Source organism: Podarcis gaigeae (genome assembly GCF_964106915.1).
Source record: "Podarcis gaigeae genome assembly, chromosome: 8".
Taxonomy (NCBI): Eukaryota; Metazoa; Chordata; class Lepidosauria; order Squamata; family Lacertidae; genus Podarcis; species Podarcis gaigeae.
The window spans coordinates 90819954-90846574 of NC_139684.1; the positions used below are offsets into that span (position 1 = coordinate 90819954).

The window sequence follows — 26621 nt, forward strand, 5'->3', positions numbered from 1 at the left end:
TATGGGCGGTTGCGCCACCCCTGGTGCCAAAGAGGCTTACTCCACCACTGCCTCCTACCTGTCTTGGACTGAAACTCCCACCTGCCCCCCCCCCCGCAGGCCCCAGGTGGGCAAAGGTGGTGCTCTCTCCAAGGGCTCAGAGCATAGCCTTCCTCTTAAGGGAAAGGGCGGTCAGGGGTGTCCACCGCAAACCTTTGGGACGCAGAGCATGCCCTCTGAAGCCTCTGGGATCATTCTGGGATCTCTCACCTTCCGGGTCGAGCAGTTTGGCCAGTCCCAGCTGCTGTTCGGCCGTATTGAAAGCCTGCTGGAGGTTGTAGGCAGCATTGGACTTGGTCAGCTTCTTGAAATCTATGATATCTGGCCTGGCAAAGAGAATGGGCGCAAGAGATCAGTCCGGGCACTGGGGGGTGGGGGGGCCACAATCCCCTTGGATCCCTCTGCTGCAGGGGGTGCAGCGCACCTGTGCTTGTGGATGAGCGCGTTGAAGGCCAGGCCATCCCGCCAGCTGGTGGTGAAGTTCTGGATGTTGACCTCGGGGTACCTGCGCAGGGAGGAGAGTCAGCGGGCGAAGAAGGCCGTTCTGCCCCCCCCCCCCGCCCCCACCTGGCAAGCGGCAAACGGAGGGACACCAGGCAGACCTGGAGAGGGAGGGAGACCGGAAACGGCCTTTCGCCCCCCCCCCGCCCCCCGTTTCTAAATGCTTTATTGGTTGAAAATATTATAACAGAAACATACAATACACGTTATAAGCAAAATAAACAATAAACAATAATTCATTCTTTAACTAATACTTGCTTTGTACATCCATTTGTGGTTAAATTGAACAAGACCTCCAATCTTCCCCTCGTGTTCCCGAATTAAATTCCTTAAATACGTGCTTAGACTTTACTTTCTCCATGTTATTTAACTTACTATCAATTTTATTTTATGAAATTATCCCAATTGCAGATCGAAGCTTAATCAAGACCTGCCAACAGACTGATCTTTTGACAATGTTCTTTTACATAGACTCTGTATATATATCTGACTCTCTGATAAATTTTTCATCTGTAATGCCTCTTAACCTTGCTGATAATCTCGCCAGTTCAGCGTACTTTCTTATCTTGTTTTGCCGATCTAATTTTGAATATCCTCTCCCTTTCAGCCTTTTGTGATTAGAATTCGGGCTGCGACTGTAACATACATAAGACTCTCCTGAACTTTTTGGGGATTTCATTACCCATAATTCCTAGCAGGAGGCTTCAGGTTTCTTAAGGAAGGAGCATTTGCACATTTTCTTCAGCTCGTTATAAATCATTTCCCAAAATGGTCTGATCTTTTCACAGTTCCACCACATGTGGATCCATGTCCCTTCAGCCTCCCTGCATTTCCAAAAAATGTTTGTCCTAGATCTAAACATTTTGGCTAGCTTGAGAAGCGTTAAATGCCACCTATGAAGCATTTTCATGCAATTTTCTTTTAAGTCATAACATGCTGTAAATTTGATGTTGTCCTTCCAGAGTCTCCCAACTTTCCATTTAGATATTCTAGCCGACATCCCTGGCCCATTACGGATTTGACTTCTTCCTCCTTCCTTCCAGTCAAGGAATAATATGCATTTTAGATAGTGTTTTACATTTATTTTGAAACAAATCTTTCAGAGGGAGACCTGGCCTTCAACCTAGCCTGGCACCCCGTCAGAGGAGGAAGGCGAAAGGAAGACACCTTAAAGCTGGGGGCACAAGGAGGATCACAAAATGGGACCCCGGGGCATCATTCAGTCCAACCCCCGCCTATGCCTATTTGTAAAAAAAATCTATGCCCCACATGAAACATATCCAGGGGGGCGGGGCTGATAAATAAAGGCATGAGCCACAAAGCCAGCTTCCACTCCCCCCCTCAGCCACTGGGTGGTGGTGAGCCAGGAGCTCTTGTTCAGCCTAGGCTACCTCACAGGGGTGTTGTGGAGAATAATAATAAATAATAATTTAATAATAATAATAATAATAATAATAATAATATATTTCTTCCCACTCTGGGCAGCTCCCAACCGAATATTAAAAACACAATACAGCATCAAACGTTAAAAATTTCCCTAAAGAATCTCCCCTGTTGCCCAGAGCTCCTTGAAGGATGAAGAGGGGGGGGAGGGATGTGAGCAGCAACCTCAAAAGTCTTTTTTTAATGTGCTTTGAGCTCCGATTTACTTCGTGCTGCTCCTGTTCCCTATGCTTTCGATGCTTTCTGGATTTTTCTCTTAAAGGCCACATTTCACCCAAAGGCTGCCTCTGCAGGTTTCCAATTTATTTTACTTAACAAAATCTGCATATTGCTGAATTGGGGGTGGGGGGGAGTTCACCTCTCTGCAGCCTGCAGAGGGTTGACAAAAAAGCAGGAGGCAGGAAAGAGAGTGAAAGAGAGTTTGTGTGGGCCCCGTGGCAAGAGGGTTGGACAACTTAAAATGATGGAATATGCAGAAATGGCGAAATTTACGGCAAGATTAAGAGATAAAGGCAACAAAGACTTTAAAAAACACTGGAATACATTTATATTATATTTGTAGAAGTATTGTAAAAAATGAGACTCATTAGCAGGGTTTGAGTAAACACAACCAAAAAAAAGGAATGCTAAAGATAAAGGACGATATGAAAACAAATAAGTATAATATGTGATTTTAATGGTGTGATATATAATGGTGTGAGGACTCCCCTTAAGTATGGACTCCCTTGGGCTCCCTGAGGAAAGGAAGAATAACCAGGCAATAAATGCATATATATATAATATATAATTACCAAAAATTGGGGGTGGGGGAGAAATAATTCCAACAAAAAAAAAAAAGAATGACAAGACAAACTATTTGATTATATAGAATTGGCTAGATTGACAGAGGCAATTAGGGTAAAACCAAGCAAAAATTCCAAAAAGAATGGGTAAAATACAGAGAATATCTTAAATAGCAGTGCCCTCAAATTAATGCTTGGACTTGTTTAAATTAACTTCTGCAGAATAATTTATGGTACTTAAGTTAAAAACAGAAAGAAAAATGGGTAATAATAAACTAAAAAGGAGACAGTTTACCAAAAATGAAAAAAAGAACCGTGTTGAGGATGAAGGAAGTCAATTAGAAGAAAAGAAGAACTGAAATATGGTGTGTGTGTGTGTGTGTGGCTGCTCACCCGGCCGTCTTCATCTGGCACCAGAGGAGCAAGGCGTCTTTGGCGGAGCGAGTCTCCCGGTTGTCCTCCGTTTCTATTTTGATCACCTGGATCTGCAAATTTCAACGTTTTAGCATTTTAAGTTTTTGCAACATGTTGCCATTGGAGTTTCTTGTTTTATCTCTTTGCAAACCACATTCAGCTTCCTTCCTCCCTATTTTATTAAATTTCAAAAATTTCACATATGCACTCCAAAACTTCACCTCCTGTTTCCTGCGGTGTTTCTAATTTCTCCCCCTTGCAGAACCCCGTCTTCTCTCTCGCATCACAACCACCAGACCATCACCTCTCATCCCTTCTGTGGCTCATAGTTCAAATCCTGTTTTCGTTGCTTTGAGGTTTCTTTCTTTCATTCATTCATTTTGGCAACCAATGGCATATAAATTATATGAACTAAAATAAATAAATCTGGGGACATGTTATTGTTATATTACCTACCAAATCTGTATGCCGCTCTTCTGTCAAAGAGCACAGGGCAGTTCGGGATTCTTGTTCTTATGTATTTTGGACAGGAAGCCTGAGCCATGTTGACCCCCACCTCCCCACTTCACCCCCCCTGGGCCCCACCTGGAAGCGCAGGATGATGGTCCAGATGAGGCCGAGTGTCAGGCGGTGGTTTCCATCCACGATGTCATGGGAGCCCACGTTCTCCAGGTGGACGCGCTGCTCCTTCAAGAACTGCAGGGCCTTGTCCACGTTCTCCAGGGAGTGGATCCGCATTCGGCCGCGGGTGGGCTTGGGCTGACGGGGGCAAAAGCGGACGGGTGGGGGCGAGACTCTCTTCCCCCCCGAAAGCCCCACACACCCCACCTCAGGCCCTTCTCCTCCCCCCACAGAACTCAAAATCAGAATCTGCTCTGAGCGCCAGAAACTCTGGAGCCGGCAGTGTTAGAGCAAAGGAGGGTATGTCTCTGACCATGTGCAGAGTGTGCTCTCTTTTGCAACACAGAATGTATCCCACATCACGTCCTTCTCCTCCCCCCACAGAGCAAAACCCCAGAGCCTGCTCTGAATGAAAGAAACTCAGAACGAAGAGGGAAACGCCTCTGACCATGTGCAGAATGCATTCTGTATCACGAATGTGTCTCACGCCAGGCCCTTCTCCTGCCCCCACAGAGCAAAACCTCAGAAACCCTGGAGCCAGTGGCGTCGGAGCGAAGAAGGAAACGCCCCTGACTGTGTGCAGAGTGCGTGCCTCAGCGCAACTCAGAAATCCACAGGAGGTCTGGCCCCACGTTTTCCTCTTTTGAAGCAAACTCCTGCTCCAGACAGAGCCCCCCAAGACGCTCCCCCTCCTCTTGCCCCTCCTCACCAGCTGCTCCCCGGACAGCACCTCCAGCAGCTTGGTCAGCATGAATCCGTCCCGCAGGTCGGTGTAGAGATCGCTGATCCGGCAGGAGGCCTGGCTCAGGTGCGAGTTGACCCACTTGGTGAAGGTCTTCTTCTGCACAGCTTCGCGCTCGTCTGGCAGGAAGAGGGGGTCAAGCTCAGTAGGCGGAACCCCCAGGGCCCCCCTCTGCCCCCAGGGAACCCACCCCAAAAGCACCCAGAGGGTTCTGTCCAGCGCCCACCAGCGCTGCCAGCTGCGGAGCCACAGAACCTGGAAGGGACCCGAGTCAAAAAGGCTACGTGAATGTCTTGAACTAGCAAAACCAACAGAATCCATCTGAAATCATTGGGGTGGGATGTTTTAAAAAATAGCATGATGAAATACGTTTCCAACCATGACTCTTGGTTGAGCATAGACAAAATTCCACAGAGTTAAGAGAATGGTCTTTCGCAGAACAAGAACAGAGGCAGGAATTTTTAGAAATGAGAAATTATGAACCGCATAGAGCAGGGGTCAGCAAAGTTTTTCAGCGAGGGGCCGGTCCACTGTCCCTCAGACCTTGGGGGGGCGGACTATATTTTGGGGTGTGTGTGTGAAATGAATGAATTCCTATGCCCCAAACAAATAACCCAGAGATGCATTTTAAATAAAAGCAGACATTCTACTCATGTAAAAACACACTGATTCCCAAACCATCCACAGGCCAGATTTAGAAGGTGATTGGGCTGGATCCGGCCCCCGGGCCTTAGTTTGCCTACCCACAGTATAGAGGTAGAAGGAAGTCATTAACAAGTCAGGGAATAAAACCGGAGTTTAGGCCTAGGTAAGAAACTAATAGTAGCGAGGAAAAATCAATAAAAAGACCTCTTACTGGAAATATATGTTTATAATAATGTCGATGAAGGTCTGTATTTCTTAAAAAACTGTATGTCTTGATTAAGATTTTTCATTTAACTTTATTTTCTATTTTTTTCTATTTCCCCCCTTCTTTTCTTTTATAACAGAAAAATGTGTTTGATTTGTATAATTTTAAATGTGTAAATAAAGAAAATAAAAATAAGAAGAAGAACTTGGAAGGGACCCAAGCGGTCATCTAGCCCAACCCCCGGCAAGGGGCTGTCTCCCATGGCGTGCAGGGGCCGATTCCTAACCCCAAGCTCCAGCGCCACCAGCAAAGCGAGCTGAAAGCTGACTCGCCTTTCATTTCAAAATTGCTCTTTGAAATGAGCCCCACAAGCAATTTTCAAAGCAGGGGAGAGGGGGGCTCCTGGGTGCCAGAGGGGCTCAGGGTTGGCAGAGTAAGGCCGGGCAGGGGGGGCAGGAGCCCCTCATTATTCAGCGGCTACTGGGGAGACAGGAGGGACAGGGAAACCCCTTGGCGCTGGAGGAATCAGCAAGAGGATTCTGCTCTCCCTTCACCCCCCAGGCAAGCTGGCCTGCTGCCCCCCAAGCAAAGTCAGCACCAAAGTCAGATTCAGCTGCCAGCCCCACTGGCACGCTAGATCGGGAACGCATCTTGCGGAATTAATTAAGCAGCCTTGATTGGATTTGGAATTAATGTGCAATTAATTGCTCCCATTTTGAATTTCACCACGCTGTTATCTTCCTTAGCGGGTTGTGTTAGGTGCTCCTCTGAATAATGTGCTTTGTAGGGCAGGGAAGCGGTCGCTGGCGATGAGTTTAGGGAGCTGAGAGGGTGGGGGCCTAAGCAGTTTTTTAGTAGCCCTGACTCCGACAAAGCTGGCTTCCCTGCTCCCTGCAGCTGGGCCTCCGTCTCTTACTGAGCAATCCTGTGGGATCGGGGGGGAGGGTCAGACCACATCCCTGTGCATTGCAGGGGTTGGACTAGATGTCCGCTGGGGTCCCTTCCCACGCTGGGCATCTGAAAGCCCAGCCTAGCTCACCCATGTTGTGCCTGCCACCTGCAATTCAGCCTCCCCTTGTCCAGCCCTTTATATCCTTGCAGGCCGGCAAGAGCCACGCGAGACGTACCGGCCAAGGCCTTGATCCGCGAGCACTCAAAGAGCTTGGCTGTGGCTGTGGCCTCATCCCAGGGCCGGTGCTGGTGGTGGTGCTCAGTGCTCTCCCACCGGGTGTTGTTGTTCTGCTGCTGCTGCTGCTGCTGCTGAGCCTCCAGGTTGTCCAGCTTGGCTGGCGTGACGTTTGCCATCTTGCCCCTGGCGCCAGGAGGAAGGCTCCTTCAGGGATCTGTGCAGAAGGACCTCATGGGCACCTGGAGCCCCGGCCAGCCCTCCTGGGGAGATGGCACAGGAGACCAGCTGAGAGGATGCAATGCAAAGGCAGAGTTTGAGAGTCAAGGAGAGGACAGTTCTGAAACGCCAGGCAGGTGCTGCCAGTCAGTGTAAGCAACAGTGAGCCAGATGGAGCCTCGAGGGCCTAACTCTGTACAAAGCAGCTCCTACCAGCACCTCATGAGACGTAAATCCTGCTTTTTAACTAATAAGTTAAAGTATTGCTCTGCTGCTGTAGGTCAGGCAGAGGGACACTCAGCCCTCCAGATGTTTCTGGCCTACAACTCCCATGAGCCCTAGCTAGCAGGACCTGTGGTCAGGGATGCCGGGAATTGTAGTCCCCAAACATCTGGAGGGCCGAGTTTGCCTCTGCCTGCTGTTGGTATTTCCTCCTTGGCGCCTGGGTGGGAGTATTTTAATGAACTGGAGAAACTGAAGTGGGTGGAAGAGTTTTAAGAGAGAGGAGTACATGAACATAATAGGATTTTGCTTAACTTTTAGTTATTATTTTGTTGATACTCTTTTATTGATTATGTTTGTGATAGGAATTTTATGGTCTTCGATATATGGTAATGTTCATAAGTGTACCAACCAAGCACATACATAGATCAGCACAGGAAGGCCAACCTGGAACCATTTTGATTCCTAAACTGAGCAAATGTTTTCTCTGCAAGGTCAAAATGGAAAAGCCTCCCCACTGTCTTTTCCTTCACAAATCCTGTCTTAAGGGTATGTCTGTATTTGAATAGGGTGTGAGCCTGTGACCTGGCCCAGGAACTAAGTATTTATCATTACAAAAGAATGGCCAGGCTCCCCAGGTAATCCAATCAAGTAACCTGCCAGACAGGAGATAAACAACAACAGGAGAAAAACAATATTCAAATTTCTGTTTTAGACCGCCTTTTCTGTGATGTATCTGAGGGGTGGTCTTAGATTACACCCCTTCTGTGATGTATGTATGATGTTTCTGGGGGTGGTCTTGATCTACAGGGTGGCAATTTCAAAAGTCTTTATAAGGCCTTGCACACCATTTTTCTGGGTCCCTCCTCTCTCCTGCAAGTGAGGGGAGCACCCTGTTGCAACAGATCAATAAAGGCCAAGCCTACAGGCTGCTGTTTTGCTCCAAGTTATCCTGGTTGGTGTCTTTGTTTTTGTCCAAGGGAGCCCTCGGATTTTTCCATTAACATGTTTTATGCAGGACTATTTTTTCTAGAAAAAGAGGAACCAGAACTCACCATGAACACCTCCCTTGTTCTCTTAGAATGGCAACGGCAGGAGAGGTGCCGGAACAGGGAGTTTTGGCTGAAAAAAAGCCCTGGTTTTATGGATGATTTGTTAATCATATAATATGACGCACGCAATAGCTGTGATGTAATGTTCTGGTTACTTGTAAGTCGCTTTGGGATTTGTTTGAATGAAAACCAGCATAGAAATAGAAGAAATGAAATGGGGGGGGGGAGCTTTTGCCCCAGAAAGTGGACGGTCGCCCGTTACTATTTCCCAAGGGTTCTGCAGGGCTGGTTCTTTAACATGGGGTGCTGTCTGCAGGGAACCCCCTCCCTGCTCCCTTGCTTGGGGCTGAGAAGGCCTGCTTCATCCCTCGCCCACCTGGCAAGTCAGGGTCTGGATTTGCCCATCCCCTTTTGGCTCCCAGCCAGAGAAGGTGAGGGAGGAGGCTGGACAGTCTGCATCACTGGCCAGGAGCCAACACTCAGATGGAGATGCAGGGGAACCCCAGAAGATACTGGGGGGGGATATTTCATGGGGGGCACCCAGGAATCCAAAGAAAGAAAAGGAAGAAAGAAAAGCGGGAGGCGTCCAAGGAAACTGGTGTGGCTGCATATGCAGCTTACAGATGAGCTGAGAGTTAAGAAGGGCCTGTACAGTATAAGAAATGGAAGAAAGGGGAAATCACAAAGGAGGAATATTCACAAGAGAAGGTCAGGCTGGCTAAAGCTCAGAATGAGCCCAGGCTTGCAAGGGAGGTATAAAATAATAATACTGTACAGTCATACCTCGGGATAAATACGCTTCGGGATGAATATTTTCGGGTTGCGCTCTGCGGCAACCCAGAAGTAACGGAGAGCATTACTTCCGGGTTTCACCGCGTGTGCATGTGCACAAAATGACGTCACGCGCATGTGCAGAAGCGCCAAAACGCGACCTGCGAACGCACAGACACAGGTTACGTTCGCTTCAGGATGCAAACAGGGCTCTGGAACAGATCCCGTTCGCATCCCGAGGTACCACTGTAAAGGTTTCTTCACTATGTCCGAAGTAAGAGGAAGAGCAGGCAAGTGGGAAGTCCTCTCTGTGGGGAAGACTGAGAAATGCTCTTGGATGACAGAGAAAGGGAGAACTGCTCAACACCTACTTTGCCTCTGTCTTCATCCAAAAAGAAAGCGATACCCAACCTGGGGATGACAGAATAAATGTTGTAAGGAGGGAGCTGCAGCCCAAGACAGGAAAATAGATAGTAAGGGAACACCTAGATACTTGTTTGTTGTTGTTTAGTCATTTAGTCATGTCCGACTCTTCGTGACCCCAATGAATTCAAGTCTCCAGGGCCTGATGATCTGCATCCAAGCTTACTAAAGGAGCTTGTGGATGCAATTTCAGAGCCTTGGTCTGTGATCTTTGAGAATTCTTGGAGAACAGGTGCAGTCCCCACAGACGACAGGCGGGCAAAAGTTGTCCCCATCTTCAAAAAGGGGGGCAAGGAAAACCCAGGCAACTACTGACCGGTGAGCTTGACATCGATACCAGGGAAGGTCCGAGAACAGATAATACAACGATTGGTCTGTGAGCGTTTAGAAAAGGATGCTGTGATTACTAAAACTCAGCATGGGTTTCTCAAAAATAAGTCATGCCAGATGAATCTCATTATTATTTTTTGGATGGAATTACAAACTTGGTGGACCAGGGAAATGCTGTGGACATAGTGTATCTTGATTTCAGTAAGGCTTTTGACAAAGTCCCCCATGATATTTTCTTGAGGAAGCTGGTAAAATGTGGGTTGAATGAGACAACTGCTAGGTGACTTTGTAGCTGGTTGACTGACTGAACCCAAAGAGGACTCCAGAATGGTTCCTCATCATCCTGGGGAAAAGAGACCAGTGGGGGGCTGAGGGTTCTGCCCTGAGCCCGTTGAACACCTTTATAAATGACTTGGATGAAGGAATTGAGGGGATGCCCATCAAATTTGCAGATGACGCCAAACTGGGAGGGGTAGCTAATGAAGAGGAAGACAGAATCAGAATTCAAAATGACCTTAACAGATTGTAGAACTGTAGTCACTTGGAAGTTACAAATAGGCTTAAGATTATAATAATAATGGGTTGTAAAACACTAAGGACTAGAATTAATAAAAGAGAAGAAGACAGTAAATAAAAGGAGTTAATTTTATTAGAAATAAGATCTTGGAGAACTGTTACAAGGTGATATAATGAAATTCAGTTGGGGTGATTTGAGGAAGTGTTTTAACAATGAAAGTTAAATTAGGTAATAGAAGTAATAATTGTTTTTATGTTTTTCTTTGTTGTATTGCAATGTGTTTTCTTTAGTTGTTTGTTATGCAGTGTTATTCTTTTTGTTATAAATCTGGAAAAGCAATATTTTTTTAAAAAAAACTCCTCGAAACAGATTGGAGAACTGAGTACAAGCTAACAAAATTAATTTCCATAGGGACAAATGTCAGGTTCTGCAGTTAGGCAGGAAGAACCAGATGCACCAATATAGGATGGGGGACACCTGGCTTACTAGCAGGACATGGGGAAAGGATTGAGGGGTCTTGGTGGACCACAAGCACAGCATCCTTCTGGACCATCTAGAGGGGCGGGGAGCTGGGGGAACTGTTATACAGTGGTTCCGCTCTTTCCTCCTGGGCCATGTCCAGAAAGTGGTGGTGGGGGATGAGTGTTCAGACCCCTGGGCTCTCACTTGTGGGGTGCCTCAGGGTTCTGTCCTCTCCCCCATGCTTTTCAATATCTACATGAAGCCTCTGGGAGAGATCATCAGGGGGGTTGAGCTGGGTGTTCATCAGTATGCAGATGACACCCAGCTCTACCTCTCTTTCAAATCAGAATCAATGAAGGCAGTGAAGGTCCTGTGTGAGTACCTGGAGGCGGTTGGAGGATGGATGGTGGCTAACAGATTGAGGTTGAATCCTGACAAGACAGAAGTACTATTTTGGGGGAACAGGAGGAGGGCAGGTGTGGAGGACTCCCTGGTCCTGAACGGGGTAACTGTGCCCCTGAAGGACCAGGTGCGCAGCCTGGGAGTCATTTTGGACTCACAGCTGTCCATGGAGGCACAGGTCAATTCTGTGTACAGGACAGGTGTTTACCAGCTCCATCTTGTATGCAGGCTGAGACCCTATCTGGCCACAGACTGTCTCGCCAGAGTGGTACATGCTCTGGTTATCTCCCTCTTGGACTACTGCAATGCGCTCTACGTGGGGCTACCTTTGAAGGTGACCCAGAAACTACAACTAATCCAGAATGCGGCAGCTAGACTGGTGCCTGGGAGCGGCCGCTGAGACCATATAACACCGGTCCTGAAAGACCTACATTGGCTCCCAGTACGTTTCCAAGCACAATTCAAAGTGTTGGTGCTGACCTTTAAAGCCCTAAACGGCCTCGGCCCAGTATACCTGAAGGAGCGTCTCCTCCCCCATCTTTCTGCCCGGACACTGAGGTCCAGTGCCGAGGGCCTTCTGGCGGTTCCCTCATTGCGAGAAGCAAAGCTACAGGGAACCAGGCAGAGGGCCTTCTCAGTAGTGGCACCCACCCTATGGAACGCCCTCCCACCAATTGTCAAAGAGAAGAACAACTACCAGACTTTTAGAAGACATCTGAAGGCAGCCCTGTTTAGGGAAGCTTTTAATGTTTAACAGACCACTGTATTTTAATACTTTGTTGGAAGCTGCCCAGAGCAGCTGGGGAAACCCAGCCAAATGGCCGGGGTATAAATAAATTATTATTATTATTATTATTAGTCAACAGTGTGATGCAGCAGTGAAAAAAGGCTAAGGCTATTCTAGGCTGCCTCAACAAAAGTAGAGGGTCCAGATCAAGGGAAGTCAGAGTCCCACTCTCTTCTGCCTTAGCCAGACCACACCTGGAATACTGTGCCTGCATAAGGGAAGCCTACAAGGCAACAGTGATGACTGGCCAGTGGCCCACCTAGTCCAGCAACCTCTTCTCACCTGCAAGGAAGATCCAAGCACATGATCCCTCTCCCCTCTGGGATCCAGAGGCAGGAGGAGAAGGAAATGGGATCCCTCCTGGCAAGTGAGGAGCAGGGCAGAGAGAGGCCTTCACTACAGTCTGAAGCTGGTCTAAAGTCGTAAAGAATCATAATTTGTCCCAGGACTCCCAGTCATACTGCCAATTAATTAGCAAAATTTCTATACAGTACTGTTTGATTGTACATTACATTATATACTGCTTGATTGTACATTAAGCTGTCCCCCCCCAAAAATTATACTGTATTGTATTGTATTGTATTGTACACACACACACAAACTACAATTGCCCATTGAGAAGCCAATTGTAACAGCTCCGGGCATCTTGGGTGAAGGGGAAATGGCCTGGCCTGTCTTCAAGCAGACCCGATATGCTTTGGACTACAACTCCCATCATGCAGGGCCTGCACTGGCTGAGGCTGATGGGCATCGTAGTCCAAAGAATCTGGAGGCCCCCCTCCCCAGGTTGACCCAAGTCCAGATCTAATGGTGTTGACTGCAGTTAATAACTTATCTAACCAAACAGTAGATGCAAGTAAATAATTGTAAGAACATTAAAGTATTGGCATAGCCAAGGGGGAGGCAGCTCTCCCCTCCCCATCAAGTAAAACAATAGAAATGCTTAAACTGACTGACCAATCATGTTGGTTCTGCCCCCCCCCCCAAAAAATCCTGGCTCCGCCCATGAGAAGAGCCTGCCTGCTGGATCAGGCCCGTTACTCACGGATCCTGTACTCACAGTGGCCAACCAGATCCCTGTGGGAAATTGGCGGGTAGGATGCAGCCTGCTCACCCATTTAGCGATTAAAAAACCCCATATAGTTCCGGAATAATAGAAAGCCCAGCTTCTTAGCCCTGCTATTTTCAGGAACTTAAAGCTCAGCTTTTTCAAACGCTGAAGTCTCAGAATTGTTTGGGCCCAAGAGGGAGGGCTGGCCCAGGATCCCCTTGCAGGACCCTTGGGGAGCCCCCCAGGATGGCAGCAGAGGAGCCCCCCAGTGGGGCTTGGGCTTCTTGGGGGCACATGAACAATCCCTAGACAGGGCGGGCAAAGCCACAGAGAAGGGGGGCAAGAGGGAAGGGCAGCTTGTCTCCCCCGCCTTCCGCAGCGCTGCAGACGCGCCTCCATCCCGGCACCATCTTTGGGCACTGACCCGAGGACTGCAGGTGCTGCTGGGCCCCGATCCTGCTGGGGTGGAGCGGGGGGGGGGCGAGGACTGAGCAGGCCCTTCTCCTCCGGCCTTGCCCTTCTGCCGGACAGGGATGGAGAGGCATCGGCTGAGCATTCCTGACCACAGCTTTGGGGGGACCCCGATGCCTTTCCGAGGAGCGAGGACATGCCCCCCAGCACGCGCTGGCCGCCGGGAGCAGAAAACTGGGGGGTGGGATGGCGGGGGAGAGCCTGCAGCCCCTGCCTCCCTGGGGCAGACCAAAACCATCACACCATGGACAGCTCCCTAAGCAAGACCCTTTCCAGCCCCAAACGTAGGACCAGACCCACTCCGTCCCCAAAGATAAGGCCGCCCCCCCCCCCCAGCCACCGAAACAGAGCGATTTTGGGCTGGCGGGGTCGGGTGTCTAACTCCTTTTCTGGATCCCCTTGGCATGGAAGCGCTTTGCATGACCAGGACCCCTCGCGACTTACCTCCCCAGGTGCCCCGACGGCGCGGAGAAGCGTCCCACGGCCTCGCCCCGCCCGGTGGCCGGTGGTGGCGGCGGCGACGCTGCTCAGTGGCTGCGGGAGGCGAGCGGAGGCCGGCGGCGGAGGCCCCCGGCGCAGCCCCGCAGCATCATCCGCCGCCGCCGCAGCAGCCAATCCCGGGGCTCCGCTCCGTCCCGGTCCCGCGCCCGCCCGCCCGCCCGCCTCGCCCCGCCGCTGCCCGGAGCGCTTTCCAGGAAGGCAGGCAGGCAGGGAGACGGGCGCGCATGCGGGCGCGGACCCAAGGATGCTGGCGGGGGGCGCGCGCCCCGGGGGGAGCAAGGCACAAAGGAGGGCGCGCCGGGCTGGGGGCTCCGGCGGCGAGGAGGAGGAGGGCGCGCCCGGGCGAGCGGTCACCTTGGGCCCGTCCTTCGGCTCGCCGGCCGAGCGGCTCCCGCTCCCTCCAGCCGGGCACCGGCGCGCATCGCGGCCCCTCCTCCCGGAGTGGGTGGGGGGGGGGAGAAGGGGGTCTTGGATGGAGAGAGGGCCGGCGGGGAGGGCGGAGTGTCTGATTCAGCCGGGGATCCTCCTCGTCGCTGGCGGAGAGGCAGGTACCGGAGGGTCGTCGATGGGAGGGGGCGGCTGCTGGGGGTCTTTGTCGGAGTGGTTTACGACCAGGGAGCCCGGGAGGCCCTTTGGCGAGCAGGGGACAGCGGAGGAGGGCGCGCCCGCCGCCCCGCCGCCGAGAAGCCGGCGCCCAGCCCCGCCAGCCGCGCCTGGCACGCTTCACACGAGCGCGGAACCCGCAAGCTGGCGCCAGGCGCCCCACCCACCGGCGCCCGGCTCGCTTTGCATGGTGGGCCGGATCTCCCAGCAGCCCTCGCGGGGGCTCCCGCTCACCCCTCACCCCCGCATTTGGGGGGCGAGCAGAGGGTCGCCAACCTCCCCCCTTCAGCTGCGCGCCTGTGCTTTGCGCTCCGGCTCGTGCGCGCCGGAGAGGGAGGCGGGCTTCTCCGCCTTGCCCGACATTCCTTATGAAAGCCGTCTGAAGGCACAGGAGCAGCTGGCCGGGGGCTTGTTTGAGGGAGCCCCCTTTTCCTCCCGTGGCGCCCGTCGAGGGAGCCCCGGCTGAGCTAGCGAGCGAGCGAGCGAGCGACGCGCCGCCCCCGGCCTCTCCCGTCCTGCCTTCCCGGGCGGAGCTCCGGGCGGAAGGGCTGGCCGCTGGCGGGCGGAGGCGGGCGGCCGACGGGCGGAGAAGGGAAGGAGTCCGGCATGGCCGCAGCCTGCAAAAGGATCGCCATCTTCGGCGCCACCGGCATGACCGGCCTGGCCACCCTGGCGCAAGCCGTCGAGGCTGGTGAGAGGGGGGGGGGCGGGGGAGGGCGGCGGAGAGAGGGAACCCCGTCCCTGCACAGCCCCCCAGCCTGGCGACGTGGCCCTGATGCCGCCCCTCGGGGCGCCCGTGGGGGACCCTGCCGCCCACGGCCCCGCTGGTCGGAGCGCAGCTGCAGCCCCCTCGCGCCGGGGCGGCTTTCCTGGCCGGGGGCTCCTCCGAGCTCCCCAACCGGTTGTTAATAATTTCCCAATTGCTGCGCCGCTTTCGTCCTCCTGGCGAGAGCCCGGCAGGGGAGGCTTTGTCAGAGAGAGAGAGAGAGAGAGAGAGAGAGAGAGAGAGAAGCTCCCTCCTGGCTGAGATGCGAGGCTGGGTGGCTTGGACCCATTTCAGTGCCTAATAAGCAAGGAAAGGTGCCTCTGTCCTCCCGCAACTGGGATAAAGACCCCAGGATCTAATCCTTTCCTTGCTGCATTTATGTCCCCGCTTAAGCCTCCAAGGAGCTCAGTGTGGTGTGCAGGATTCTCCCAGCCCTCATTTAATCCCCACAACAAGCCTGTGAGGTAGGCGAAGGCTGAGAGAGACAGGGGCTGGGTGCCAGTTGAGCAGGAGGTGGGAGGGAGTTGAACTCTGGTATCTCCCAGGTCCTCGTCTGACACACTAACCGCTAGGCCACACTGCTTCCCAGTATTCTTAATAGAATTCTTTTCTCTCCCCGCCCCCTTAACCAGCCAGCTGTTCCCTCCCACCTTGTGCACTGAGAGATAAAGAGGTGGGGTTGTTATCAGAAGTGGCCAGGAGACGGTTGCTGCTGTTGGTGTTACTGGAGGGCCGGGAGGAGGAGCAGATTCGGCCCCTGCCACAAGAGGAGCCTGGGCCTTTGCGGGCGAACTTTTGGGTCCAGGCAAGGCTGAGCTCCTTTGTGCAGCAACGACAACCCTGCAGAGCTGAGCGGGAGGGGAAGGCCTTGTGTCCTGGGCCAGGAGAGTGTCCGGCTTAAGTCCCTTCCTTTGACCACCTGGGCTGACCAACTGGGCCACCACCACTGCTTTGCTCTTTTGGCCTTCAGGGGCCGCACGGCCCAAAAGGACCCAAAAGCACTTGGGGTTCTGCCGAAGCTCCCGTTGCAGCTCAGCAACAGCCCACACAGCAGCAGCAGCAGCAGCAGGTGGGTGGGGAGACCTTGCCCGGACTTGATCGGATCTTGCTCCACCTGAGATTCTCCTGACAGAAACCCTCAGGCAGGTCTCCCTCTCATCCTCTGGGTGGGTGCCAAGAGGTCCAGCTGCCGCAGTGCCAACACTTGTGCCAGGACAGCCAGGGAAGCTCCTCTGGCCAGCCTGGGTTGCCACATTGTGGGAACTATTTTGGGGAGGAACGCATCTCCGAGAAGGTAATGCTTGGGGTGATCAGGTGGCCCAAGAATCATAGAATGGTAGAGTCGGAAGGGTTCCCAGGGTCATCTAGCCCAACCCCGTGCAGTGCAGGAATCTCCGTGACATGTGGCCACCCAACCTTTGCTTAAAAACCTCCAGGGAAGGAGAGTCCACAACTTCTGCCTGGAGTCTGTTCTGCTGTCAGCTCTTCTGTCAGAAAGTTCTTCCTGATGTTGAGTTGGAATCTTCCTGCCTGTCATTTGAGTCATTGGTTTCGCTCCTCCCCTCCAGTGCTGGAGAAAAGAAGCTCCTCTCCATCCCCAAGCCCTCAACTATTCCTCACAAATAGGACTTAGTTTCCAAATAATAATAATAAAAATAATAAAAATAATAATAATAACAATAATTTATTATTTATACCCCGCCCATCTGGCTGAGTTTCCCCAGCCACTCTGGGTGGCTCCCAATCAAGTGCTAAAACAATACAGCATTAAGTATTAAAAACTTCCCTAAACAGGGCTGCCTTCAGATGTCTTTTAAAGATAGGATAGCTGCTTGTTTCCTTTACATCTGGTGGGAGGGTGTTCCACAGGGCAGGCGCCACCACCGAGAAGACCCTCTGCCTGGTTCCCTGTAACCTCACTACTTGCATTGAGGGAACCGCCAGAAGGCCCTGGGTGCTGGACCTCAGTGTCCGGGCAGAATGATGGGGGTGGAAATGCTCCTTCAGGTATACTGGACCAAGGCCTTTTAGGGCTTTAAAGGTCAGCACCAACACTTTGAGTTGTGCTCAGAAACATACTGGGAGCCAATGTAGATCTTTCAGGACCAGTGTTATGTTGTCCCAGCGGCCGCTCCCATTCACCAGTCTAGCTGCCACATTCTGGATTAATTGCAGTTTCCGGGTCACCTTCAAAGGTAGCCCCACGTAGAGCGCATTGCAGTAGTCCAAGCGGGAGATAACTAGAGCACGCACCACTCTGGCGAGACAGTCCGCGGGCAGGGAGGGTCTCAGCCTGCGTACCAGGTGGAGTTGGTAGACAGCTGCCCTGGACACAGAATTGACCTGTGCCTCCATGGACAGCTGTGAGTCCAAAATGACTCCCAGGCTGCACACCTGGTCCTTCAGGGACACAGTTACCCCATTCAGGACCAGGGAATCTCCCCCACCCGCCCGCCCCCTGTCCCCCAAAAACAGTACTTCTGTCTTGTCAGGATTCAACCTCAATCTGTTAGCCGCCATCCATCCTCCAGCTGCCTCCAGGCACTCACACAGGACCTTCACCACCTTCACTGGTTCTGATTTAAAAGAGAGGTAGAGCTGGGTGTCATCCGCATACTCATGAACACCCAGCCCAAACCCCTTGATGATCTCTCCCAGAGGCTTCATGTAGATATTAAAAAGCATGGGGGAGAGGACAGAACCCTGAGACACCCCACAAGTGAGGGCCCAGAGGTCTGAACACTCATCCCCCAACACCACTTTCCAAACCCTTTATCCTCTTGCTTACCCTCATGGGGCCATTGAAAGGGACCTCGCGTATTACCAGTCCAACCCCCAGAAGTGCAGGAATCGCAGCCACAAATCCCTGACGGAGGGCCATCCAGCCCTTGGAAAGTTCTTCCCTTGGTTCAGATTCCGTCCTGCCTCCCTCACCTCCCTCCTTCTTGTTCCCTTTCCCACTTCCCCTTGGAAGCTCTGCCCCACCAGCACAGCCTGTGGGGTCACCCTGGGGCAAGGGCCCCGGCCTTCCTCTTTGGCCTGGCGCAGCACGGACCGCAGGATTCGGCCTTTGCCCTCTGCTGCTTACCAAAATGCTGACACACAAATAACAATGGCTCTTAGCAATCAATAGTCCTGGGGACCAAGGAGAGGCGAGGCAGGGACTCCCGACTGAATACTCAAGGGAGCCCAGCTGGGATGTGACACCGCTGCTGAGTTCAGCCTTAGGAAAGGAGAAAATTCTCAGATAATAAATAAGAGGATTAGCTGAAAGAAAGTTGAGAGGTGGTGTGTGGAAAGAGGGGCAAAAAGGCAACTGGGAAGACCTGTTTGAAGAGCATTGTGCGAAGGGGCGAAGGAAGCCTGGGGGAAGATGCCAGCATGGTTAAATAGCAAAGTCAAGGAAGTAGGACCAAGCAGAGCAATAAGGACATACTACTTTAAAAATAGCACATGCAATATTAAAACTAGATGCATAGGTGCAATATTTGTTTTTTTGTTTTACAATCTATGGACCAATTCCCAACCAGAGGTTTTCTAGCTAAGCAAGAAGGGATTTGAGGAGCGAATAGCTTAAACGTGGGGCTTGTGGTTCTTTTTGACTGTCTGTTTAAATCCCCGGCTGCTGCCTTCCTGCTTTTAGTGTGACTACGGGGGAGGGGGGGGGCACCAAGTACCAAAAGGCAAAAGGAGCAGTGCAGGGGAGGGGCAGAGAAAACACTTCTGCTGATTCAAAGAGGATATAGCTCAGTCTCTTCTGGGGGCGTTTAAAAGAAAAGTGGATAAGGAACGAAATGGAGGATGGACCTAGTGGCATAGCGTCAGTTTCTGGTGCCCGGGGTGGGGGGGCTGGTGCCGAGCAGGGGGGGCGTGTGTGTGTGCAGGGCAGGGGAGGCACCAGCCCACCCCTTGCCGCCAGAGTGACCCCATCCCCATGGGAGCAAAACGGGGCCACCCTGAACTGCCTGCCAGGCCATATACAGGGAGCTGAGCTTGCCAACATGGCCATTGTGGGCATGGGCATAGCCAGGATTTTTGTTGGGGGGGGCAGAACCAACCACGCTACACCCCTGGACGGAGCAACTTCCTGCCTGAGCAGTTCAGAAGCAGAGTCTGTCCCTGGAAGGCAGAAAAAGGGAAATGAGAGGGAGAAAGAGGAGAACCGCCTCTTCCTTTCTCCTGTATCTTGAACTGGATCAGCTGAGGGCAGGCAGAAGTGGAGGAGGGTGCCTTGCCGGGGCTCCCTGCCAGAGAGGGAGGCTGCAGTGCTGCTGGAAGGAGAGAGGGCTCTGGTGCTCGAATCCTGCAGTGCCAGATTTGCATATAAGCTAAACAAGCTCTAGCTTAGGGCCCCACTCTCTTGGGAGCCCACAAGAAATTTAAGGGGGGGGGACTGGGTGTAGATTTCCAAAATATAAGTTAAAAAAACAAATCAAATAAAACCTACATACAGCAACTGTGTGTTGTGTCGGCTCCTAGGGTGCAAGTCATGGGCCCCGCCTGCTGGCCTGCTCCCGCAAATATCCCTGGTTTGCTCCTTTCTATATATAGGGTGCCCACATTCTGCATGGACTGGTTGCAGGGCAACATGGGCAAATGGCTTCAGATACCTATGAGGTCCATCAATGACCATCTAGCATATACCGTATTCAACACACACAAAAGTGACGATTTGTTGTTGACAAAGGACAGCTGGACATATCAGGGGCTCCATTGCCTTCAGGAGCTGAGGGCCACATCAAACCTAAACCCGGCCCTGCTTGCAGGTGCTCCAGAGGCACCTGCCCCCCCCTGTGAGAACAGGAGGCAGGACTGGGGGAGGGGGCACTGGCCTGATTCAGCAGAACTGGATTTCATTTCATTTCACTTTTAATTTGTATACTGACTTTCTATTTTACAATACCCAAGGTGGTTTACAAACTTCAGAAACAAAGAATGTACACCTTATACCCAGCTAATCAAATACAAAAATGCAATAATAAAACATAACTTTAAGCAACTTATATAAAAAAGTAATATTCAACAATCCATTAGAATAGTATAGAAGCTAGTATATAAGCATATAAAAATTAAACAGAAATTCACTCTTAACAGTTACAACAAATAATTTCTAAACTAAAAAAATTGTCCAGTAGCACCTTAGAGACCAACTAAGTTTGTTCTTCATATGAGCTTTTGTGTGCACGCACACTTCTTCAGATACCGAAGGTGCTACTGGACATTTTTTTATTTTTTATATATATTTCTACTGCGTCAGACCAACATGGCTGCCTATCTGAATTTCTAAACTATAATCAGTAAAAACAATGGCAAGTTGCAGTGCATAAAATAATGCAATACAAATTGAGAAGCAGAGACGGGGGGGGGGGGGGGCAAGGCAAGTGGAAGAAGGCCTTGCCTGGTGAAGTCTCTCCCCTTGGGCTGAGTGTGGTGCTGATAAGACCAAGGTTGCTGGTTCAATCCTTGTATGCTTAGCAGGGGATTAGAGGAGCCCAGACAGGTATCGACAGGTAGATTGCGGGTGTGTTCCAGGTCGATTGCAGCAATCAAAAAAGTGATCACCTGCGTTCTCCTGATGGATCACTGCCCTATGTCGTATCACCGCTGCAGCTGAGAAAGCTTGTATTCCCAGGGGTGGGGGAATCGGGGGGGCGGGGGCGGTTGGGCATGAGCGATTTTATGAACCTCCCCCAAAAGCTGAACAGGTTTTGCCAATCCTTCCCAAAAAAGCTCAGCAACTCCCCACACAAACCTTGGCGATGGGTAGATCACTGCCAGTTTTATTATACTGAAAGTAGATGACAGTCTCTAGAGAGTTGGACGTGCCTAGACTGGACGCTCCGCAGGGTCTCCTCCGACTCTACAGTTCTCTGATCTACGACTTTCCTTCTGTTCCTCCTTCCCGCTGCCCCTCCAGAGCTGGACAGTGGAGGCTGGGAGTCCTGGGCTTCTCCTGCCCACTTCCTGGCTGCCTCCGACCCCCGGGCCTCATCCTGCCTCTCTTTCCAGGCTACCAGGTGACGGTGCTGGTGCGGGACCCGGTCCGGCTGCCGCCGGAGCCCCACCCGGCGCAGGTGGTGGTGGGGGACGTCTTGAACCCGGCGGACGTCGACCGAGCCGTGAAGGGGCAGGACGCCGTGATCGTCATCCTGGGCACCCGCAATGACCTCAGTAGGCAAAGCTGCCCCCTCCCTCCCCCCGCCGGCCCTGCCCCCTCCCGTGACCCTTGGCTGATCTTTCTCCTCCTTCTCTCTCCCTCCCACCAGGTCCTACCACCATGATGTCTGAAGGCACCCGGAACATTGTGGCGGCCATGAAATCCCACGGCATCCGCAAAGTCGTGGTTTGTCTCTCAGGTCAGCTGCCCCAGGCAGGACTTCTCTAAGCCAACAGGGCTGTTCTTTCTGTGTAGAGTAAGCTGAGTAAGATTGTCTTCCATGAACATAAGTGACTGTGGAGGCCAATTCTGCATCCCCACGTCCTTCCACAGTGGGGACATTGGTTTCCGGGAAGGAGTTGATCCCAGTGAAGGTTTGCCAGGCATGCCTTCCTCTTTGCATGTTTCTCCCTTGTGTCCTGAGTTTGAGTGTCTTTAAAGCCCAGGACACCTTTGGTCAAGGCTGTTCTCCAACTGGAGCGCTCAAAGGCACCAGTGTTTCCCAATTGTCGGTGTTTATACTACATTTTTAAAGATTTGTCTTGAGAGAGTCTTTAAACCTCTTTTGTTGACCACCAGCATTACGCTTCCCATTTTTAAGTTCGGAATAGAGTAGTTGCTTTGGAAGACAATCATCAGGCATCTGCACAACATGGCCAGTCCAACGAAGTTGATGTTGAAGAATCATTGCTTCAACACTGGTGATCTTTGCTTCTTCCAGTACACTGGTATTAGTTTGCCTGTCTTCCCAAGTGATGTGTAAAAATTTTCGGAGACACCATGGATGGAATCTTTTGAGGAGTTGGAGATGGGGCCCAAAATATTACAAATACCAATAGGATGTTTCTTTATCTCCTGGCTTTTTCCTGGATTAGTGACTTATGCAAATTAAAACAACAGAGAGGAGATACAGGAAGTTAAGCATGCAAAAAAGGCAATTGTTAAAAAGGAATTAAAGCAATATTTATAAAACCAAATTTTAAAATACAGGCAACCACCCCCTCCCACTTTTGCAAGTGACCGCACAGGAAATTGATCAAATGGTGGGAGAGAGCTGGAAAGAGGCCGTCAGTGAGCCAAAAGTCCAGAAATAAAGGTTTAAAAGAAAAAAGAAATAATGGGCTCCGAAATGGCCCCTGGGATGCTGCAGTCTCACTGCCTCGCTCAGCAGCTGTTGGGTGGGAAGCTGGCTTGCCGTGGGCTCTGCCCTTTCCGGAGCTCTGGAGGCAAAGGTATTTCTGATACCTCTTAAATCACCCTCGTCCCACACACTGATGAGGCTCCCCACGCAGGTGCATGGTGCTTATGGGGGGGGGGCCTGGAACGCAGCGCCTGCATAAGGGGGAGATCTTGGGGCGCCTTTCTCCGCTGGGACCCCCAAGCACTGCAGGGGAAATGCCCAAAGGCAACTTGGCATGGTCTTCCTGTGACACTTTGGGCTAGTGGGCCATAGAGAGGAGAGCCTAATAGTTAGAGCAATGCGCCGTTGCCAGCAGCTTGCAACTCTTCAGTGAGAGCTGAAGTGGGAATGGGGTGCAAGGGGCAGGAGGCAGGGCCAGCAGTTTAGTCGCAATACATTGAAATATGCTGTGGTGACTGTGTTGAAGGTTGGGGCTCCCTAACTGTGGCTAGGTGGTCTGTAGACAGACAGTTAACCGGCATCTAGCACAGCTCACTACAAGAGGCAGAAAAACCTTCACCAAGACCAGTGTTGCAGTTTGGGAACAGCTGGGTTAGGGTCTCTTAAGATCCCCATAAAGATTCCCAAAGCATAGAGTATTTTCAAAGCCTCTTACAAATTCTTACCATCCCACCTCTGCCCTTCTTCACATTTTGCAGATGACTCTGGTGCAGGTGGGGCTTGGACTTAGGTGCCCAAGATCAGGTCTCTGCCCCGCAGCTCTTGAGCCTTCCTTGACCGGGGGTTTGGGGTGGGGAGCACCCTTGGCCTCTGCCCCCCGCCCTGGGAGAGAGACGGGTGGGGCGCCTGCTGCAGGGTCTGATCCTGCCGCCCAGCTCTCCACTCTCCTTTTCTGGCCTTGCTTGCAGCCTTCCTGATGTGGGACCTGGACAAGGTGCCGGCCAAACTGCGCCCAGTGACCGAGGACCACATCCGCATGCAGCAGATCCTCAAGGAGTCGGGGCTGGACTGCGTCTACGTCATGCCCCCCCATATCGCGGGTGCGTCTCTGGGCTGTGGGGAGGGGGTCGGAGGGAGGGCTCTGCAGTGGGTGGAGAGCAGATCTTCCTCCTTGGCACGGGCGGGTGCCTGTCTAAGACACACCTCTGCTCACTGGCATTTATTTTCTTTCTTCCATTTCTATCCCACCATTTCCCCTCCAAGGAGCTCAAGGTGGTTTGCATCTCACAATCCCCCCAACAACCCTGCGAGGCAGGCTCAGCTGAGAGATGCAGCCACTGGGCCCCAATGTCACCCACTGAGCTCTGTTCGCGGCCGAGGGGGGGGGGAGTTGAACCCTCCTCTCCCAGGTCCTGGTCCGCACTCTAACCGCTGCACCACCTGGTTCTGTGTTCTCAACCAAGGAAGGTTGGCCCCCTCAATGATTTTAAAAACCAGGGAAACCCTGAAAAACATGGCAGCACAGGACACGGATGAAATCCCAAACACCATTACCGTTTAAACTACACGCCTGTTTTTATTCATCAAAGAAGCTAGGAAGGCGCAGGAGGGGAGGGAGAATTTGCGTTGGGGGGGATTTCTGCCTCAGCTGTTGGGTCTTTTAGGGGAGATCCCTCACAGGCTCCCTTCCCTGGGCCAGCTCACCTGGGCTCTCTTCCTCCGCCTCCTCCTCCAGGTGACCAGCCGCTCACCGGCGACTACACCGTGACCGTGGACACGTCCAGCGGCTCCAGAGTCATCTCCAAGCACGACCTCGGGCATTTCTTCCTCAAGTGCCTGGCCACCTCCGAGTACGACGGGAAGAACGTCTACCTCTCCAGGCACTACCCCAAGGAATGAGGCCGGCCGGCCACCATCGCCCTGTCGGCCTCTCTCTGTCTCTCCGGAGGTCAATGATGAAGCCTTGTCCCATTGACAAAAGGGAAATTCTCCATCGCTGATGCCGCCCCCTCCATCCGCCCCTCTCTGCCTCGTGTGCTATAATGAGTGCCTTTCTCCCCTTAACATGAGCCATGGGGGGCTGAACTGCCCACCCAGCGCCCTCCGTGCCACAAAGACGCCTTGACTGGTGTTGCTGCATGCCTGTGTTTTCCTGTGTTCACCAGCGGCTGTGCTTGTCCTTCTTTCCCCCCGCCAGTGTCCTTGTGCAGTGATTTGAGCCGCTGTGTTCTCCCCACCACATCCCAAGAGAAGGGAGCAAGGCGAGGGGGTCCCTGGGGAATGAGGCGCTGCTTGCTTGGTCCAAGAAGTCTCTTATTGGGGTCAGGAATATGTCAGCTTCAGGAGTACACAGAACTATTGGGCAGAATAGCAGCCTGAGTGGCCAGGACCCATCGGAAGGGAGTGAGGTTTTTGTATTGTAAGACATTATTTAGCTGAAAAGGGATTGATAGATGTATTAAATGGTAAGATTACTAGCCATTACGGAGCGGTCTGGAATGGGAGTGGCTAAGTCATAAAGTATTTGCATTAATGTTAATGGGTAACCTTGCTCTTTCTCTATGGCTGTGGAACCTCCTTCCCTCTTCCTTGCTGAAGAGTTCTGTGTAACGGGAAAGCTTACATGCTTGTTAACAAAAGTTAATCAAATAAAAAGTATATTTTGACCTATTTCTATCCTTCGGGTCCTGATGTCACCACCTGAGAGTTGTCTGGATGCAACTCTGGTTGAGCACCCTGTTCTCAAAGCGGCCGGCCCCGTGCCCATGGCAGGAGCTGAGTACAAGGGCAGTTGTCAGCAGCTACAGGGGTCCCTTGGTTCTCAAACACCTTAGTTCTCAAACAACATGGAACCCAAACACTGCAAACCTGGAAGTAAGTGTTCCAGTTTGCGAACTTTTTTTGGAAGCTAAACGTGCTCCATTTTGAGTGTTACGCTTCCGATTTGAGTGTTATGCTGAGGTCTCTCTCTGTTTTTGCTATTTATTTTGTGTTTTTGTATTTGCTGCTCTTTTTGTTTTGTTTTTGTGACTGTGTGGAACCCAGGTCAGCTACTGATTGATTGATTGATTGATTGATTGTGTGACTGCAGTACATTATTTATTGCTTTCATTTTGTTAGATGGTAAAATTCATGTTAAATTTCTGTTTTAGGGGTGGTTTTTAGAAGTCTGGAACAGATTAATCTGTTTTGCATGACTTTCTATGGGAAAGCACGACTTGGTTTTATTATAATAATAATAATAATAATAATAATAATAATAATAATAATAATAATAATAATAATAATAATTTATTTGTACCCCGCCCATCTGGCTGGGTTTCCCCAGCCACTCTGGGCAGCTTCCATAGAAACCAAAAATACGCTAAAATATCACAGATTAAAAACTTCCCTGAAGCTGCCTTAAGATGTCTTCTGAATGTCAGGTAGTTATTTATCGCTTTGACATCTGATGGGAGGGCGTTCCACAGGGCGGGCGCCACCACCGAGAAGGCCCTCTGCCTGGTTCCCTGTAGCTTTGCTTCTCGCAATGAGGGAACCGCCAGAAGGCCCTCAGCGCTGGACCTCAGCATCCGGGCAGAACGATGGGGGAGGAGACGCTCCTTCAGGTATACTGGGCCGAGGCCGTTTAGGGCTTTAAAGGTCAACACCAGCACTTTGAATTGTGCTGGGAAACGTACTGGGAGCCAATGTAGGTCTTTCAAGACCGGTGTTATGTGGTCTTGGTGGCCGCCCCCAGTTCCAAGCGTTTTGGAACGCTTTGGTTTTAGAACGGACTTCTGGAATGGCTTAAGTTTGAGAACCAAGGTGCCACTGTAGAACGTATTTGGGAGAATGAACTTAGCATTGCAGGGAGCTGGGCTAGATGCCCCTTTGGGTTTCTTCCAGCTCAAGAATCCTACCATTCTTCCTCCCCATCTGACCCTCTTCTTCCTGGTCAAGCATGTCTCTTGGCCATTACCCAGAGGAGGGGTGGGCAGAGTTTGGGGCGGGGAGGTGGGCGGGCTCCCCGCCCTGGAGGATCCCCTGCCTTTCGACTGGATCCACATGATAAGTACACACAGGGACACCTGAGGTCCCAGTACTGGGGCTTATGGGGGAGGGAGAGAGACTTCCTTCTTTCCTGCCTGGGCTGGGGTGAGTGATTTAGACCCAGCCATTCTCCTCCCTTCCTCTCCTCTCTATCTCTACACCTGGCACTTTCATGCTCTGCTGTCACAAGGGCCAAGAAAGGACAGCCTAGCTGTGCCCGCATCCCTTCCTCTTACAGGTTTGGGCTGAAGACCCG

The 26621-nt window shown here is 51.6% G+C and overlaps 3 protein-coding genes across 4 annotated transcripts in view; 2 read left to right on the top strand and 1 right to left on the bottom strand.

The window, feature by feature from the left end:
* The window catches only part of SPTBN4 (spectrin beta, non-erythrocytic 4), a 101494-nt gene extending 87704 nt beyond the window's left edge, over positions 1-13790 (bottom strand). Inside the window, exons 1-7 of one of the 2 annotated variants that reach the window (XM_083753564.1) lie at positions 13670-13790; positions 6520-6781; positions 4510-4661; positions 3765-3938; positions 3159-3250; positions 464-544; positions 250-365 (exon numbers count right to left, since the gene is read on the bottom strand). In XM_083753564.1, coding sequence (XP_083609690.1) covers positions 250-365; positions 464-544; positions 3159-3250; positions 3765-3938; positions 4510-4661; positions 6520-6697 — 793 coding nt within the window. In that variant the 5' untranslated portion in view covers positions 6698-6781; positions 13670-13790. Of the gene's footprint in view, positions 1-249; positions 366-463; positions 545-3158; positions 3251-3764; positions 3939-4509; positions 4662-6519; positions 6782-13178; positions 13316-13669 lie in introns of those variants that run through there. The other variant, XM_083753565.1, reaches the window with a different exon arrangement.
* LOC310851604 (uncharacterized protein) overlaps positions 1-26621 on the top strand; it is a 43561-nt gene that overhangs the window by 12496 nt on the left and 4444 nt on the right. The window lies entirely within an intron of this gene.
* On the top strand, positions 14527-25003 carry BLVRB (biliverdin reductase B). The gene is made up of 5 exons (XM_083754366.1): positions 14527-15020; positions 21105-21266; positions 21362-21451; positions 23302-23433; positions 24069-25003. Exons 1-5 carry the CDS (start codon positions 14936-14938, stop codon positions 24230-24232), a joined length of 633 nt encoding a protein of 210 aa, XP_083610492.1. The 5' UTR covers positions 14527-14935; the 3' UTR covers positions 24233-25003.